General features: G+C 53.6%; 1 protein-coding gene across 5 annotated transcripts in view; it reads left to right on the top strand.

The window, feature by feature from the left end:
- The window catches only part of PEBP4 (phosphatidylethanolamine binding protein 4), a 223101-nt gene that overhangs the window by 202274 nt on the left and 3641 nt on the right, over positions 1–17186 (top strand). For 3 of the 5 annotated variants that reach the window (XM_025279194.3, XM_025279195.3, XM_006040941.4), the window contains 2 exons: positions 6516–6561; positions 8911–9024. In XM_025279194.3, the coding sequence (XP_025134979.2) occupies positions 6516–6561; positions 8911–9024 (160 nt within the window). Of the gene's footprint in view, positions 1–6515; positions 6562–8910; positions 9025–9924; positions 10043–17186 lie in introns of those variants that run through there. The other 2 variants (XM_044940126.2, XM_025279196.3) reach the window with 2 other exon arrangements.

Genomic DNA, 17186 nt, shown 5'->3' with positions numbered 1-17186 from the left:
TCCAGGCGGGTGTTAGGAGGCCTGGCAGCCGCAGCCCTGGGGGACTTCAGATACCAGGAGCTGTCAGTGCCTACCACTCACTTACCCCTTGTGGACTGCAGAATCCATAGATTGCTGGGTAGCACTTTCTAATCTTGTGCCTTTTCTTAGATCCTTTGCCACTTGGCAACTTGCAGGCAGCTGTGCAGACAGCAAGGAGCATCTCGTTCAGTGCCAGTGTCAGGGCCTGGAACTCTGTCCTATTTTCCCTTCTTTTCCATTCCCCGCTCCGCCCCACCGCCCCCTCCCCCCACACACACAAGTGCTCTGTTTTGCTCATTTCTCCCTCTGCTCTCCCTTATTTGCATGACACCCTTTTATACCTCACCTTTCAAGTTCAGGACTCTCTCGATGGGCACCCCACCCTCCGACCCAGAGATCACAAAGTAAAACTTCCCACTCTGACGGAGGTTTGAAGCCAGGCGGGAGAAGTGCATCCTCCCGCCCTGATGGGAAGAGGTGGGTGAAGAAATTAAATCATCTTCTCAGAAAGGTGCCGCAGGCCCTCTGCTCAGGGGTTCAGCAAGCCCGAGTACCTGGGACCTCCATGAATGCCCAGTTGGGTGGGCAGTTGCCTGGAGGTCATTGAAGGGAAGTGAGGAAGCGGGACCAGCTTCCCTCCTGAGAGCAGCGCTGAACCAGACCCCTGCCCCGCCCTCCAGATCTCACTACCCAAATCTGGCAACCACGCCTCACAGAGCCCTTAGCTAAAGGGCTCCCCCGGCTGGGGGAGGGGGCATCTCTGGACCCTCCATTGTCAGGGAATGTAGCTCTCCAGCTGTACCCAAGGGGACAAGAAATAAAGGACTGAGGTGACTTTCATCTAGATGGCTCACCTGTTTGTGGCTTTCCAAGGGTTTCACATTTCAGGGTCCCATCCCTGCATTGGGAAAATCCCCTGTAGGAGGAAATGGCAACCCACTTCAGTATTCTTACCTGAGGAAATCCCATGGACAGAGGAGACTGGCGGGCTACAGTCCACGGGGACGCAAGAGTCAGACATGACTAAAGTGACTTAGCACATACACAGTATATCAGGGACCAATTCTGTCAGGGAACTCTGGGGCCTGGCCTGGGAAGGCAGAAGGACCCAGGTCCAGACAGTAGCAGTGTGGTCTCATCAGGAGAGGCTAGGACCAAGGGACTTCCCTGGTGGTCCAGTGGTTAAGACTCTGCCTTTCAATGCAAGGGACGAAAGGTTCAATTCCTGGTCAGGGAACTAAGATCCCACATGCCACCGGGCAACTAAGCCTGCATGCCACAGCTACTGAGATGGCACTCCATAACCAGAGAGAAGCCCATGTACCACAACTAAGACTCGACACCGCCAAAAATAAGTAAATAAAAATTTTTTAAAAAGTCAGCCACCTCTGAAAGACAAAGCCTTCATTCATCTCCAAATGTCTATTGGACCCTTAAAGCTGTCTTTGCTTGGGGGTCCCCCAGAAGCAGAGCCTGAGACAAGTATTTTGACACAAGCAGTTTATTTTGCTGGGGACACAAGAGAGCACTAGTTAGGCAGTGGGTAAGACAGGAAAAGGAAGGTGCGTGAGCATGCAAGTTCTACTGTGGATTCCTGGAGCACTTATACACCAATTCCCATCAGTTATTGGTTAAGAGCTATTGCCAGGGAAGTTTAACACCCCAGCACATCTGCCCTGATGCATGGGGGCTGGGGGTGAAGCAAGCTCTGGAGGCTGGTGCTGGCCTGGGACCAGGAGAAACAGGTTGAAGGTGGAGCCACTGAGCCAGGGCATGGGCCAGGGCACTGAGAACATCTAATACCCCTCCTGTGTGCCAAGTATCTTGAGAGCTACAAAGATAGAAAGGATACAGCTCCTGCCCTTGAGAAGCTGAAGCTCCTCTGGGTTTCTCTCCAGTCAAATGGGGAGACCAATCTCTGCCCTTCCCATACAAGAGCTGCTGTCAGATCCATTGATTGGACAGTACCCTCGAGAATAAATACTAAAAGCTCGTTACAAATGTAAGATGGGATGGGGGGCAGCTGTCAGCTTCCAGCACTGTGTTTTGTTTTGTTTTTTAATAATTTTATTTATTTAGGCTGTGCTGGGTCTTCGTTGCCGCTCAGGCTTTTCTCTAGTTGTGGCGAGCAGGGGCTACTCTGTAGTTGCGGTACTCGGGCTTCTCGCTCCAGAGGCTTCTCTTGTTGCAGAGCACGGGCTCTAGGGCACATGGGCTCAGTAATTGTGGCTCCCCGGCTCTAGAGCACAGGCTCAGCAATTGTGGTGCACAGGCTTAGCTGCTCCATGGCATGTGGGATCTTCCTGGATCAGGGATCGAACCTATGTCTCCTGCATTTGCAAGGTGGATTCTTTACCTCTGAGCCACCAGGAAAGCCCAGCACTGTGTTCTTTACTTGCCCTGAGACAAGCCCCAGTCAGAACAACCCTGGCTGAGACAGCCTGCATCACCCTGGTCCATGAAATGAGGTTGCTGCAACTCCCCGTCGAGCCACAGCTCTTCTTAAACATCTCACATGTCAGTTTCAAACTAGCTCAACAAGACACGATGGGTTCTGAGGTGGGAGAGAGCTAGATGGAAAGTCTCATGTTCTATAAACCAGGACATTCCTCCATAGGGTCCACAGAGTTGAGCTTCTTCTCTGTGATAGAATAGTATGTGTCAGTTTGTGTGCCACCCAGCTCTGTACACACCCTTCATGCACACACATGCACGTTTACACACACATGGATGTACACATGCACACATCAAGCACCAGAATCTAAAAAGAGGGGAGACTATCTTATATCCTGAGCATTTAAGGGTCCAACTCAGCAATTTCCCACCTCTTGCTCCCCTCCCCCTGCTAAGAGGATGTTGAGTGTTGGGTTCCGCATTTCCAGAGGATGCTGATGAGGAAAGGAGTTGCTGTCCCAAGGCCAGGGGGTCCCTGTGACTTAGAAAGGCCCAGAACATCCTCCCAAGCACACTGACAAAACACCTCCGGTGCTCCCATACTGAAATCCCAGAAAACCCATCCCGGACTTCTCAGTGTTCTTGAGGATTAGCAATCCAACTATTTTCATGCTGTGTGTAATTTCTGTCATTATTTCCTTTTTAAAAATCTGCATTCAGACAAGTTCCTTTTGAAAATGTCCACCTGTCTTAGCTATAGTTAGGGAAAGGAAGTTTTGTCTGTGCCAGTCTTAAAGAGGAGCAGCATGCCTGGGAGCCGAGAAGGGGGTAGTAGGGAAAGAAAGGAAGCCCTCCCCTCCTGAGGCTCTCCTGCCAAAGCTCTTCTCTGCTGACTCGACAGGTGTGGGGTCTGGTCCTCAAATGCTGAGCTTGTTGCCACTCTCAGGGTACTTCCCTCAACCCTGTCTCCTCTGAATAATAGATTTCCCTCTTCTCTTCAAAATTCCCCTGAATCTCCTGCATCTCCAAAGCTTTCCAGCTGTCTAAGGTGACTTTCCAGCTTTCTAAGGTGATGTGCGACACTGCAAGCCATGATGATGCTTTAGGAGAGTTCATGTTTTCACATGGGATGGGGGTGGTGTTGAGGGGGTGCGTAATCATTGCCACAGGAGCCCCAGTCCTCCAGGTAATGTTGTTCAATCACTCAGTCAAGTCCGATTCTTTGCAACCCCACGGACTGCAGCACGCCAGGCCTCCCTGTCTTCCACTGGCTGGATAATATCTGTATACATTAATAATGGTCTTCCTGGGACTTCCCTAGTGGTCCAGTGGTTAAGACTCCATGCTTCCAATGCAAGGGGTGCATGTTCAATCCCTGGTCAGGGAACAAGGATCCTGCATGCCACAGGGTACTGCCAAGAAAAATTAATACATAACGGTGAGTGGCTCAGATAGTGAAGAATCTGCCTACATTGCAGGAGACCTGGTTTCAATCTCTAGGTTGGGAAGATCCCCTGAAGAAGGAAATGGCTACCCACTCCAGCATCCTTGCCTGGAGAATCCCATAGTCAGCAGAGTCTGGCGGGCTAGAGTCCACAGGGTCGCAAAGAGTCAGACATGACTGAGCAACTAAGCCTTTCACTTTTTCCAAAAAACACCTCCTAGAGAAGGAAAGGGATTGTCACAGTGTCTTAGAAGTACTGTGGGTCCAAGGTCAAAGGGTCTGAGGCCCCCTCCTCCTAGAACATTCTGGCATTCGCTCACTCACCACTTGTGTGGTGCTGGACATGTTGTCTGAGCTCTTTTGGGGACTCAACTTGCTCACCCTTGGATTTGGTTTGCTAAGGCCCCCACCAGGTGTTAGTTCTGTGGTAGAAACGTTAAGCCCCTGAGGACGGTTGATGGCCAAAGGGGAGCTTAGCCAATTCCCAACCCAGCTTGAGTAAACACCAACCGAGCTGACCACATTCAGGGACCCTTCTGCTGCCTGGTCCTTTCTCAGAACTTTCCATGGTGCTTTTCCTGCCAACAAGGATAAGCGTCTGTCCAAGGACAGGGTCCCGAGAGACCCTCTAGGCTCTCCAGGCCATCAGTACCATCTGCTCACGGCCCCTGGCAGCTGCCTCAGCCGATCTCGGGGGCAGTGGGCAGGGGAAGGCGGGCAGGAAGGGCCGCCAGTGTTACTAAGGGTTTGCATGTGTCCTTGCCAAGCCAGCCCCGGCCAAGGAGAAAAAGACTCCCCAGAGTGAAAGGGAGGGGACGGAGAGCCTCCCCACCCTCATGGAGGCTACGATCAGACTTTCCACACTGCTCTGACCCTACAGGCCCAGGGCCTACCGCGCCCTCGCCCCCTCTCTGTGCTTGCACCAGGAGAGAGGCCTGTTTATCACTCTGGGTGGGACCCAAGCCTGTGGGGAATTGAAAAGAAACAGCCGGCCTAGGTTGCTATTGTTTTGTTTAAACAAACCACTGGCCGGTCTGACTTGGGAAGGAATGAGAGGGAGGCTGGGAACGAGGGGGAGGCCAGGCTGGGCTGGGCTTCCCTGGCCTCAGCACCCACCTTTCAGTCCTGCTAGAGAGGCCAGGGAGGTATTCAGAGAAAGCGACTGGAAGGCCTCAGGTCCTCCCCGCCTCTCCTGGGAGAGAGAAGGGTATCCAGGGGAGGGGCCTCCATTTCCCCCACACATCCTGCCACCCCAGCACCTCAGCTGCTGGCCACACCGGGGTCTCAAGCCAGCCCTGGATAAGGCCTGGCCTGATACTGGGGGAGAGGGGGTAAGCAGAGCTCGGGTCCATCTGAGGGGCTGAATTAGAAGGTTACCTGGGTGCTACTGAGCAAACAAGATGGGGTGAGGGTGAGGGCAAGGACATCAAAAGACACGCAGGAAACAGTGGAAGTGGGGCTCAAAGCAGGGCTCCATCCTTATGCAGTCTCCTGCCTCTTCTTCCCACCACAGGCGACCTAGCTGGACACAGAGGAGCAGGGGGAGGGGAGGGAGAGGGATATTCTGGCACAAACTTGGACAAACTGCAGCCTAAAGGGGAGAACAGGAAGGGGATGGGGGGTCTGGAATGGAACGGGGCTTGCGTTTTTGTAAAAAGGAAACCACACTGGGGTTTGGGTCACTCAGACTCTGAGAAGCTCCGCAGAGACCTGAGGAGAAATATCACATGCTCTCCTGCCCCACCCCACCCCTACCTCCTCTCACGGGTAAGGAGCAGGGGCCGCACCAGCAGGGCTGGGTGGAAAGGTGGCCAGGGCACAGTTAGGTGTTGGCAGAACCAGCGAAGAGCCACACTAATCACCATCATTAAGGCTATAAAACCCCACACCTAGGGGCCGCAGGACTCCCTGGCATGGCCCGGGGCCCCGAGCCATGGCACAGACCCAGGGGCCCGCTCCAGCGCCTTTCATCTGAGCATCTCCCAGCCCTGCACAAACAGTAATTAGCACCCGCCCCCAGGATCACCTCATTATCTCACAGACACTGAGTGCAGGGGAGGGGGAAGGGAAAGGGAGCAAGGGAGGGGGAAAACTGAGGCTGTCCTAGCCACCCAGCATGGTGGACTGAGTCCCCTCGAGCCTCAGAATCAGGCGGTCCAGCCTCCTCTGGCCCTCTCTTGCCCTGCTGGCTGCTCAGGCAGCTGTTGGCAGAGTATTCTGAAGGTCCCAAAGAGAGCCCGAGAGGATGGGCAAGCAGTGAGCATGGTCAGCCCAGGCACTAGATTTAACAGGACCCACAGACCTAGAGGTGCATCCTGAGCTCAGCCTGGGAGCACGGAGGGTGAGGGGGGGGATGTCTCTTCCAGAAGGGTCCTCTCAGGCTCTCCATAGATCAGGGGGTCCATGCCTTGCCAGCAGGTCATCCCCAACAATGTCTGTATCTGTCCTCTCTCCCAGACCCCCTGAGGCACCATTCTAAACCCCACAGCCTGTCCTAGCAGCATCCCCCAGGACAGTCAGACCGCTTCCTCCTTTCCCATCCTGCTCTCTCAGAGAGAAAGACAGAACTCAGCAGAGCCCACTGGGACTGAGTGGATGGTGTGGTCTTCCGCTGCCCTGGGAGTAATCCTTGCCCGTGCCTGTCTCTTATTTTCAGGGCTCCGACATGAAGATAGGGAAGATTCAGGGCCAGAAGTTATCGCGTGAGTGACACCCTCCAGGGCCCCTCCCTCCAGCCAGGGCAATGACAAGCATCATAGCAATACAGCTTCACGGAGTGGGAAGCACTGATCCCTGAGTTCACTTGAACGTTCTGATTTAATCTTCACAACTGTCCTTTAAGGTCACTGCCATCAACACCTCTTTACCAAGGTCCTCTGTCATGGGATTTTCCAGGCAAGAGTACTGGAGTGGGGTGCCATTGCCTTCTCCGATAAAGAGGAAGAAACTGAGGCATAGACCCACCTGTCCCATGTCACACAACCAGTAAGAGATGGAGCCTACATTAACTTACAGGGCTACATTAACCTGGAACCAGAACTGCCCCCCAGATTGGGCTTGGTCCCCTCCCTGCTCTCTCCCAGTCCTACTATGCAGCTGCATGGACCTCCCTTTTCTCCAATCCCCTCTTTTTCCCACCCCCATTCTCACCACCAGCTCCCCTCCTCCCTTCCCTCTGGGATCCGCCAGCAAGAGCAGGCCCACCACTCAGCTTGAAGCAACTGCTCCAAGGGTGAGCTGGCCCTTGGCAAAGGGTTGAGCAAGAAAAAAACAACAACTGAGTTTCATGGTTTGGTGAAGCAACACAGACTCGGGCACCAGCCAGGCCTGGATTCAAAGCCCAGCTCCACCACTGACTGTCAGCCTGATTTCATTGCTCAGAGCCCCAGTTTCCTCATCTAGATAATAACCATAACACCCGCCTTCCCGAGTCGTGATGAGGATTCCGGGGATGTGACAACCCACTCTAGTATCCCTGACTGGAGAATCCCATGGACAGAGGAACCTGGCAGGCTACAGTCTATGGGGTCACAGAGTCGGACACAACTGAGCGACTAACACTCGTGACTAGTGACATGGGAAAGCACCTAGCCGGGGCCTGGCCCCAAGATGCAGCTCAACAAATGTGTCCCATTGTCTCCCTCCTCATGCCTCTCAGCTCTACTTTTGGAAGGAGAGTTTCTTCAGGAACACCCTAGTGAGAAGAGCTTCCATCTCCATCTCCCCCTAGAACAAATTCCCAGCTGCACGGAACCACTGAGATCCATCACTGGACAGCAGTATTTGTATAAAAAAAAAAAAAAGCATCAATTTACCCACATGCACACACTGGCAGAGCCCCTCCAAAATAGCCTGGGCACACATGCACCAGTTCCTGCAAAACCCACACCCACCCCAGTGTAGACTCTGGTTCACACAACTCACATGACTTCTGGCAGACCCTGGGTTCACACACACACACACACACACACACACACACACACACACACATCTGCTCTGCAATGTAAAAACCCAGGGAGGAATGAATAGTCAGGAATTCCCCTGGCTGCGAGCTCGCCAGAGGCCGGAAGTGCACCAGGAGGAACGCTTCCACCACTCCGAGAAGCAAGTGATTCTTGTCTAACTGACGATCAGGAGAGGGAAGTGGCCATCATGTGTCAATGCTCCATCCCACTAGCAGCATCCTTGCAAACAGTCCATCCCCACCCACCCCTCAGAAGATGCTTGGTTCCTTGGAAAGAAAGATGAAGGGAGCAGAGGGGTGGGAAAGAGGCACCACACGCTTGGAAGGAGGCCCAGCTGGAACAGTCTGCAGGAGTCTGACTCGCAAAACCCTGAGGCCCTGCATAAACTTAGGGGAAGGATGAGAGATGTCCCCACTCCACATCTCCCCCTCAACAAAGAGTGCCTCCCGCACAAAGAGCGAAAGGAGGGGAGATGGGCACTCTCCTCCGGAAGAGACTGAGTCAGCTCCCGGTGCCCCAAGCACCCAGATCCTACAACTTCCATGATCAAACCTTTGAACCGAGTCCCACCCACCCCCGTAACCACTTCCAGATCCTCCGGATCCAGCCAAGAAATTGGCCTCTTTGGGGATTGAGTTCATAAGGAAATGCTGAGAAAATAAATAAAAATCCCCTGCCAAACACACTCGCAGAGGAAGATGGGGTTTCTCTTGAGGCAGGAAATCCATCAGGATAGACCAAAGCGGAAAGGGGACAACACCAAGACCCACTGGTCCAGAAAGGCCCAAGAGTCCAGCCAGCACCCAAGACCTTCAACCTGCCCACACCTCCTCCTCCCCACCACCACCCCAAACAATGCACTTCTTAAATGAAGTGACTGAAGATGAGATTCTGCCCAAGATAAAGCCTGAAGGTCTGCAGTATGTGGACCTCCCCCACCACACACACACAGCTGGGACCCCAGGAGGGTCAGCGAGGACCATGAAAAGGACCAAGACTGACTATTTGCCCCCTTCCCAGAGCAGCCAGGAGCCCCTGTGTACTGGGGCATGTGGAGCCTACCCTCTCTCCTTTTTCTTCCCATAGCCTACCAGCCTCCCTCCCCACCAGCACACAGTGGCTTACATCGCTACCAGTTCTTTGTCTATCTTCAGGAAGGAAGGACCATCTCTCTCTCTCCCAAAGAAAACAAAACTCGAGGTAAGACCTTCCCATTCTTCAAAACTGGGGTGAATTCTGGGGTGGAAGTGAATGGTTTGAGTATTTGTGAGCAAGTTGGGACCTTAACTCTACCCATGAGCCTTAGATCTAGAGGATCTTTGCCAAAGCCACGTTTTTTTGTGCACCCCCACCAAAAACCTTCCTTCCATCTCTGTGAAAACTTTGGAACCGGACTTGCCGCTGGGCAGAGTCCCTTTGGCTTCCATATGCTGTTTTGTTTGCTACCAGCAATGGAGACGGTAAAATTATTCTGGCAGATGAAAGTTTCCAGGTTCCAGTCCCACAGTGTGATGTCTTCCACGTGACCCATGCTAAGGTCTTTGGAGGGAACACGATCCAGGGCACAGGGAAAGATCCCTGCCCTCAAGGGGCTTACAATCTCCTTTGGAAACACTCAAATAACAATGCAGAGCAGTGTATAATTAAGCACTTAATTGTGTGTTTCTGGCTGGAAGGACAACCGGAGCTCCAGTGGACTTAGGGACAGTCCTGTCCCTTTCCAGTTTCCCTTTCCCTCCAGGATGACACACCTTCTTCAGCTGGGACGAGTGAAAAGTATTTTACTGCAGGGTGAGGAAACATTGATTTCTAGTCTCTACCTAGTGATTTGACGTCTCAGCAAGTCATTTCCTCATCTAGAAAACAAAGGGTTGGATCTTCAGATCCACAGTGTCCTGAGGCCACTTGGAGGAGGCCGAGTGTAGGCTGGTCCTGGAGAAGGAAGAGATTCGAATCCTTGAGTGAAGGAGAAAAGGGTGCTCTGGACTGGGGAAGCCGCAGAGGCAAAGCTTATTTTTAAAAGTGAGAAGGGCTTCCCTGATGGTCCAGTGGTTGGGAATCCACCTGCCAGCGCGGACACAGTTTTGATCCCTGGTCCAGGAATATCCCACATACCATGGAACAACTAACCCAGGAGCCACAACTACTGAAACCCATGTGCCCTAGAGCAACAAGATGCTGGATCTTATTGTACTCCACAGCAAGAAGAGCCACCTCAGTGAGAAGCCCACTCCCCACAACTAGAGAAAAGCCTGAGCTGCAACGAAGACCCAGCACAGCCAAAATAAATAAATAAAATTTTTTTTTAAATATAAAAAGTGAGGAGGCCCCCTGTGATGGTGATGAAAGGAGAAAGTGGGAAGTCATGGAGGTTCTCCAAAGCCCAGCACAGGCATGACTTTGTTGGGGGCTGTAGAGAACTACTGGAGATTGCCCATGTGAAGAGTAACACACAAAAGCCATGCTTCAGAGAAAACTGCATCAGAGTGGTGGGCAGCACAGACTAGAATGAGAGGACAGGAGGCCATTGGGAGCCTAGGGGTGTGTGGCGTGGATGAGCCCAGGGCTGACTGCAAAAGCAGAAGCTGCTTGTGTGCATTTCCCAAGGCCAGGCAGTCTCTAACATTCGCACAGTGCCAGAGGGTCTCTGGGCACTCAAGCTGGACCAGCCCTCAGGAGTCCAGGACAAGAGGCCTTGCCCATGAGCACAGGCCCTGGGGCTTACTTTGATCTAGTTTTCTTTCCATGGAGGGAGGTGGGGAGTCCCAGGGTATGTGTGCCATAGCCAACCCTGGTCAAGTGACCCCTGGATGAACAGACAGGAACAGCATCCAGAGGCTGGAGGGGAGAGGTCAGTATGCAAGAGCCCATGTAGAAGGGTATCCACGGGAGATGGTTAACTTGACTCAGTCCTTTGGGGTTGCCTCTTATGCTGGAACTTAGCTGTGAATGACAAGATTCAATGAGAAGGAAGCATGAGATTATTCTCCTTGAACTTATATGACTGTTTGGGGGTCAGGATTTGTGGGGGAGGTGGCATTGTTCAGGGTCAGGGGCTCAACCCTCTCCAGGATTCCTCTTTGTCCTGTGACTCCAGGATGACATATGAGGGGTCAACAGATGGGAGATCTCAACATCCAAATGCTCACTGTCTGACCCTGGACAAACCACCTCACCTCCCTGGGCCTCAGTATCTCCATTATCAAGATAAGGGGTTTGTCTAGCTGGTCTACCCCTGAATGACCCTCAACAGATTTGCTTCTGGTTCATGGAACTCTCCCACCTGCCAGTTCCACCACAAAAATCTGGGTGCGACTCCCTTCACCGCCAGTCCTGTGGGCTTCTGGGAGGAGGCCTTTTATCAGACCCAGGGCCACCGAGACCACTGCTGGAAGAGGATCTGGGCCCACCTCGCTTCTAGTCTGTGAAGTCCTGCCTTTCCACAGCTCCCTCCTCCCTGTGCCACTTTCCACATCATGATTCAGCAGTGCCTTTTTCGTCCATTCAGGTGACGCTTGGTGTCAAGTGTGTTTGAGGCCCCATTCTGGGTGCCATGGGTACAGAAGTACATCCCTGCTGCTGCGGATGTGTGGAGTAACCTAGTGAATCTCTGCAGACACTAGGAGCTCACAGAGAGAGTGGAGGGAGACAGTCACATCGCTTAATCATGTTGTTGTTGTTGTTCATTCGCTAAGTTATGTCCAACATTTTTACGACACCATAGATGTAGCCCGCCAGGCTCCTCCATCCACGGAGTTCTCAAGGCAAGAATACTGGAGTGGGTTGCCATTTGACCACACCCTAAATGGAGGAGAATGCTGAGGCTGATAGAGCCTGAACTGATGCCCTCTGACAAGGGCTGACCCAGTTTCACTGACATTTGTCCCAAAGGCCACATTTCACCTTTTCAGATTTGAAACTGGCATTATCTTGGATCTATAAGACACAGGACTTGCCCCCTTGGCCTCCCAGTTTAACTCCCCTCCCCCAGGTCTAATCTCCAACACCCCCCCACCACCACCACCATCCTCTTCACCCAAAGCCTACAATCCGGTCTCTGGGCTCATCTGGGTTTCATGATGGTTTCTCTGCACATGGTCTTCATGGCAGCCTTGGATTTGGCCCTAGACTTCCAGGTACTAGAGGAACCAACCAAATGCTTTGAGGGGCTTTGTCTGCAGAGGGCCCATACTCGATACCTTGTTTCACACCCTTTTGGACCACACGCTGCCAGAATACCCTTTAACCCCTGCTTCTTCATTCATGTCCACCTGCCCACCAGCTCACCCAGCAATGGATTTGCCTCTGCCTGCCAATCTGGGCAGAACATTTTCCCCCTTCCCCCACAGCAGGACTGCGTTTAAACCTTCAGGACACCAGTCCATGGTGCTTCTCTAAATTCCCCCAAGGGCCCATCTTCTCTCAGTCAGTGAGAAGTCCACCCCTGTCAGTGCCTCCCCTGCCCTCTCCTGCTCCTATTGCACACTCACGTGCTCACAAAACACCTAGTTTTATGTCCTCAGTCACCTGCCTTTCTCTCTTCTCTATTTTTTACATTTTCCTCTTGCCGGCTCCCACTTCCACCACTCTTAAGAACCCCTTGGACTGCAAAGATCAAACAAGTCAATAATAAAGGAAATCAACCTGAATATTCATTGGAAGGACTGTTGCTGAAGCTCCAATACTTGGGCCACCTGATGCAAAGAGCTGACTCATTGGAAAAAAACCCCGATGCTAGGAAAGATTGAAAGCAAAAGGAGAAGGGGGCAACTGAGGATGAGATGACTGGATGGCATCACCAAGTCAATGGGCATGAATTTGAGTAAACTCCAGAAGATAGTGGAGAACAGGGAGGCCTGGTGTGTTGCAGTCCATGGGGTCTGCAACAAAAATCAGACACGACTGAGCAACTGAACAGCAACAACTTCCACCACAAGACTCTCCAGTCTCTTCCTTGAAGAAAGAGCTCAGGTCTGTCCTACATTCCCTTTTTGCCACCTGTCCCTGGGCGCAGCCCTCTGTGAACTTTGAATCAATGAGTGTGTTTGTATAGGAGACAAACCCACGGATAACCATTCACACACACACACACAGAGGGATCTGCCCATTTTCACACCCCCACGTTCACAAACACACCTCACGTTCAACTTCCTTTAACACCTGCTAAGACAGCCGCTTCTGTGAGCACTGTGCCCACAAATGACCATTTCGGTGCCCACACCCACCCTGTCCCAGACTCTCTATCAGCCTGCCCTGCCCCTCCCCACCCCCCCAACCATGTGGGGTGGGCAGCACAGTAACCACATGCCCCCTACCAACCCCGGGGCAGAGGAGGAAATCAGGGCCCAGAATGGTGAGTGGCTTGCTTGACTAAGAATCTGCAGTTCATAGCAAGATCATTTTCTTCTTCTTTCTGGGCCAAGGGTCTTGGCAACAGTTCACCCACATTCCATCTCCCCCGACCCAGACCACCAGACTTCTGGGCCCTAGTATGGGGTCTGAGAGGGAGCAAGACTGTCCATTGCCCTGGGTGTCTTAGTGATGCCCCCACACACCCCTCCTCTGGAGGAAGGCTGCAACCCGGCACCATGTGGAGACTTAAGCTCTAGGAGCTGTGGTCTGTGCCCTGCCACACCTTAGGCACCTTGCCCAGGGGTGCCACAAGCTGGCCTCACATGCCTCAGGGTGAGCCGGGGAATCCCCTCCGCCACAGCTGGCTTCTCAAGCCTCTCCAAGACCATGGGCCCAGAATTGTGCTGCGGCACCATGGGGACTAACAGGCCATGCCAGGCTGGGTCTGCCTGACCACGGAAGCCTGGGGGATCTGCAGGGAGACTTCTTGCAGAACAGGGTGGGAGGAGCAGAAGAGGGTCCCTGGGCTCCAGACCAGACAGCCAGAATCTTGCTCCCCAGCACCACAGGCGGCTGAATGGAGCCGCCTCTGGGTGAGCCACCCACCCATAGGGGTCAGAGAGGAGGGACGGGCAGAGACTTGCCACACTGTGGGGTTTAAGTCTTGCTTGTGGCATCTGAAGGCCTGTGGAGTTCTGTGGGTGAGTGAGGTAAGGGCGCTGTGGGGAAATGTTTGAAAGCCCAGGGCCAAGGGCACAAAGGCAGCGTCTACAGTAGGCAGCATCCATGGTGAGGGCCCAAGGCTGGCAGGGGATCCACCAGGCCTGGTGGCAACGAGGGGAGACCTAGTGCAAGCCAGGTAGCAGCGAAGGGAGTGCTGCCTGGAGAGCAGCCCAAACACAGACAGACACAAACACACACAACCCACTGCAAAACAGCCCCCCCCACCCCCCATGACCTCCCATGGTGGTTCACCTGGCCAGGCCCCAGGAGCCCGGGGGCCCAGCCCCTGAGTCACTGTGTGGGCTTGTGTCAGGCAGCCCTCTTCTGCCTCCAAAGGGCCCCACCCACCTGGCAGAGCGGGTAGGACTGGGGGCCTGGCAGCGGCCCAAGTGAGGCCATGCTGGGCTCAGACAGGCGCCCTGGCTTGGAACCACCTGCCACCGCCACAGGCCCCAGGCACCCTCTTCCAGAACACACCCCAGTCAAGCCCAGCGTCAGCCATCCCAAGCTGTACTGAAGAGATCATCCGGAAACCGCAGATAATCCCCAACTTTCACCCAGAACTCCAGTCAGCCGTCCATCACCATTACCAAGTACTGTAATTGATAACTGGGGGCTCAGTGGACAATTTGGAGTCTCCCCTCTTCTCATTCCCTTACCCACACCTACCCACCACCCACAAATGCACGATGGAGGGAGGAGCCCGGTGATCCACTTACTGGGTAATTAGGAATCGCACTTCCGCTCGCCAGCTCTCAGGGGTTCTCCTCTCTACCTTGGAAAACCCCCTTGACATCCCCACCCTCTCACTCCTGCCGAAGTCATAGTGGTCCCCTCTGCCCTGAGCCTCTCAAGTCAGCAGGATCAGCTACTCAGCAAATATTCTCCAGGAGTAATTGGATGTCATGGAACGAGGGCTTTTCAGCTCCCAAGTGGAAGTCTCTGGATGTCATTTAACAGCACAAAAAAATAAAAGGCTCAGGCCTCCCGCCCACCACCGCCAGGACATCATTAATCTCATCAGAAAGGCATCAGCGCTCCCCTCACGGCAGCCAGCCCCACGCAGAGCCAGACAAATTACAGACCTGAGCCGGGCACTCAGTGGGACGCTTATTAGGCTGGTGTTCAATTTTTGTCTTTCCTTCAGGGCCACTGTCCCCTGACAGGAAAGCACTTGTGTCCCTGAGCAGAGGGAGGGCAGCCGGAGGCTGGGGAATAGGGTGGCTGCCTCAGTTCGACGCAGCTCACTGGCCTGGGGCGACAGAGTGTCTCTGAGCCAGGCACCACGAGGTCATGAGTCCCAGCAGAAGCTAAGGGGGGCCCGTGCCAAGGTTTAGAGCCCTGTCCCTTTCCCCAGCCAATCTGAATGGGTGTTTTCCTCCCAGAGAGAGGGGAACACCTGAGGGTCCACTGAGGACCAAATGACAAGGCAGGTGGGAGCAAGGACACACAGGGAGCGCTGCTTCATGCTATAGGGAAGTCTAAAGACTGAGTCTGGTGGAGAGACTCCAGGACCACTGTGGGGGATGGGAACTCGTCTCCTGGGGCTGCACACTGTGCAGTGGAGAGGCCATCCCACAAAGGCCTAGCTTGTTATTAGTCCAATGTTTTTTTTTTTTGTTTGGTTGGTTTTGTTTCATTTTTTAAAGCAGTTTCTTTCCTTTCTTTTAAATTTTGGCTGTGCTGAGTCTTCCTGCGGTGTGTGGGCTTTCTCTACTTGTGGCACCTGGGCTCAGTAGTTGTGGCACAGGCTTATCGCCCCTCAGCACATGGGATCCTAGTTCCCCGACCAGGGACGGTACCTGAGTCCCCCTGCGTTGGCAGGTGGATTCCTAACTGCTGGGCCAACAGGGAAGTCCCTAATATAGTGTTGATCATCCTATTATAAAGTTGTCAAGGGCAGGAGTGGGGCCTGGATCAGGTAACCCTCCACCACTCCTGGCAGCCCCCAGAAGCAGCTGTCAGTGTTAGGGGGGGCCTCGATCCCAGGGTCTGAGATTCCCTTCAGCTCAGAGCTTCTGAATTCTGGCCCAGGTGCTGTCTACCCAGTTCTCCCAAATCCTGGTGGGTGGGTGTTACTAGACTAGTGTAGCATCACTTTCTCAGTCTCTTGCATTAGTGCTCAGTCACTCAGTCCTGTACAGCTCTTTGTGACCCATGTATCGCAGCCCACCAGGCTCCTCTGTCCATGGGATTTCCCAGGCAAGAAAACTGGAGTGGGTTGCCATTTTCTTCTCCAGCGGTTCTTCCCAACCCAGGGATCAAACCCAGGTGTCCTGAATTGGCAGGCAGATGCTTTACCACTGAACCACGTGCCTCTTAAACCCTGACAGGCTGGATGGTGGCAGGGGTGGGGGAGGGTCCATTCCATGTGATGAACTTCTCCCAAGCAGTGAGTGGTAAGTCAGCCCCACAGATCTGGAAAGCTGGGAGTGGAGAGACGACAGTCAAGACCTGCCTCAGGGCCATTCCCAAACATTCCAGCCTTGCCATTCCGAAGACTCAAATTCATGGGATGAGTCTCTGAAGCTTGGAGCTTGTCTCCCATTTGTTGAAGACAAGGGTCACTCACCCCCTCCCAGTGTTTGGTAGAGAGGCTCAGAACACCCCCTCCCCATGGCTTTAGATGAGATGACCTAACTCTCCCCGCTCCCCACCTCCCAGCCCAGGTCTGGAACATCTCTAAGGTCTATTATTGTTGAGTTGGTAAGTTGATAAAGTTGTGTCCGACTCTTTCCAAACCATGAACTATATTATAGCCTGTCAGGCTCCTCTGTCCATGGAATTCTCCAGACAAGAATACTGGAGTGGATTGCCATTCCCTTCCTCAAGGGATCTTCCCAACCCAGGGATCAAACCTGGGTCTCCTGAGTCAGCAGGCAGATTCTTTACTACTGAGCCACCAGGGAAGCCCAACATTTAACATATCTCATAGCTAACATCTTTCCCGTCAGCACCACCCAATAAGTGAGCAAACGGCCTCTGTGTGTAGTTGTGCTGGATGAGAACAGCACTCCCTAGGGTTCTGCAGGGACCACCCTGCACACCCTCTGCCACAGCCCCGTCCTGAGGAGACCAGGGACCCCTGTGTTCCAGCCATTGGTTCAGGAGCCGCCCTCCTCCTTTCTCCCTGCAGCCAGAGGCCTCATGCCACAGAGACCTGAGAAGTGCACTGGCCAGTCCTGTCGGCTTCCCAGGCAGAGCTGGTCCAGGGTAGGTCCAGGCACAAGGGGCGTGGCCTGAGCCAGCCGGCTGCCCGCCCCTCCCTGCAGGGCAGTCCTCCAGAG

This window comes from Bubalus bubalis, chromosome 3 (genome assembly GCF_019923935.1).
Source record: "Bubalus bubalis isolate 160015118507 breed Murrah chromosome 3, NDDB_SH_1, whole genome shotgun sequence".
In the NCBI taxonomy this organism is placed as follows: Eukaryota; Metazoa; Chordata; class Mammalia; order Artiodactyla; family Bovidae; genus Bubalus; species Bubalus bubalis.
This window is presented reverse-complemented; position numbering and strand designations above follow the sequence as displayed.